This window comes from Quercus robur, chromosome 3 (genome assembly GCF_932294415.1).
Source record: "Quercus robur chromosome 3, dhQueRobu3.1, whole genome shotgun sequence".
NCBI lineage: Eukaryota > Viridiplantae > Streptophyta > Magnoliopsida > Fagales > Fagaceae > Quercus > Quercus robur.
In genome coordinates this window covers 60,780,028-60,781,878 of record NC_065536.1, presented here as the reverse complement: position 1 = coordinate 60,781,878, position 1,851 = coordinate 60,780,028, and the positions used below count along the sequence as shown (strand labels likewise).

The window sequence follows — 1,851 nt, the reverse complement described above, 5'->3', positions numbered from 1 at the left end:
AACCTGTCAACACTCGGACTCACTCAACACATAAGCTATTTTGTCTTGTTTCAAAAAAAAAAAAAAAAAAAAAAAATTCCCCTTCACAGCACATGAGTCTCGTCTTTTTCAATCTTTTATTTTTTATTTTTAATTATTTTTGCAAAAACGGGTTAAGCGGCACCGCCAAGAATTTCCCAAGAAAGTGTTTCAGCAAGTTAAAAGGAAAAAACCCTAAACAATCTACAACTTATTTTCCTTCGCCGGACGGAGGAAAGGAATGATCCCTCTTTTCTTAGGTTGGAGATGTAGTAGGGCTTTGTTGAAGTTGAACACCACCACCACCACAGCCGCCACTGCTACTGCCACTGCTACTGCAACCTCCCTCCTAAATCTAATCCGGCACAACAGTTCCTTCCCCAGCAGCCAGCATCATCATCATGAGCCAGCCATGTCCTTGATGCGTTTCAGAAGCTCTTGCCGATCTTTGCACCTTCGTGAACCATGCACATCCACATCCACATCCGATCACACCCACCTCCTCATTTCGGCTTTTAACACAGAGACATCTAACCAACACTTCTTCTCCATCCCAATATTCCACCCACCAAAACTCTCTCTTGGCTCCCTCACTCCACTCTTCACACTCCCTTCCCATCCCTTCGGTCTCACCTCTTCTCAATATCTCAACCCTTTTTTTCTCCTTCACCACGCTGACTATCCCCATTATGATCACACTCCTATTCTCACCTATAACCCCACCACCCAACAAACTCTCACTCTTCCCCATGATCCCCCACTCCCTGCTGCAACCACAACTACTTGGAATGTTAGGACCCATTTTGGCTTCGACCCTTCGACCAAACACCACAAAGTCCTACGTGTTAAATGGACTGAACCTATTCCACGGTCGATCCCTAAAGTTATTAATATGGTGTTCACGGTTTTGACACTGGACAGCGACGGTTCAGGTTCGGGGTCTTGGAGAAGGATAAACCCTGTGCTGCCTTTTGATCCAAAAAAGTATGTTAATGGTGGGGAAAGTGTTTGTGTCAATGGTGCAATACATTGGTTAACCAGATATGGAGATTCCATTGTGGCTTTTGATCTTAAAGATGAGAAATTTAGACTAATTCCACTTCCCCATGACTATAAAGATTTGAACTTTGACTCGTTCCGTTTCCAATTTGAACGGCTATTTGAGCTTGGCGGATGCTTGGCTTTGATCTCTGACAACGCTACCCAGCATCATTTCACATTGGAGCTGTGGATTCTAAAGGATTACAACAATCATGTGTGGGTTAAGGAGAGTATATGCTTTCCATTTAGATGGAGGAAGCAAGGTCAACCTATTCCCATTGGGACCATCCCTACGGGCGAGATATTGCTAAAGCCGCTCTCCTTGGATGTGAGTGCTACTGCGTGGGTGCTATTCTATGATATGGAGGGACAAAGTTTCAAGAAAATTGATATCACTGGCTTGCCTGAATGGGTTTATTCGAGTGGTACTCGAATTATCAGAACCATTTCTGTTTATGGGGGGTAAGTGAAGGTCAAAATCTAGATTTGCAGGAGGGCAGCAAAGAGTAGAATAATGTAAAGCGCGTAGTTATTGTGTTTTTCGAGATGAGTTCTTGTTTTGATTTAGTATAGCTTAAAACTAGTTTAGCTATCTCTAGTTCGTTAATGTTGTCAGTAAAATATCATGACACTTTGCTTTGGATGCATTACTTTTAGCTGGAACTTATTCGTTTGGCTTACTAAACTCATAATTAAGAGGCGGAATTTGGAGCAGGATTTTTAGAGGTAAAATTTCGCCTACAAATGTCAAATCCCACCTAAAAGAGGCATTCTTTTCCTTATTGCAAGACT

At 42.5% G+C, this 1,851-nt stretch overlaps 1 protein-coding gene across 1 annotated transcript; it reads left to right on the top strand.

The window, feature by feature from the left end:
• The first annotated feature begins 257 nt into the window (after window positions 1-257).
• Window positions 258-1,643, top strand: LOC126716435 (putative F-box protein At1g53360). Its single transcript, XM_050417271.1, has one exon. It carries the CDS (start codon window positions 260-262, stop codon window positions 1,523-1,525), a length of 1,266 nt encoding a protein of 421 aa, XP_050273228.1. The 5' UTR covers window positions 258-259; the 3' UTR covers window positions 1,526-1,643.
• The last annotated feature ends 208 nt before the right edge of the window (window positions 1,644-1,851 follow it).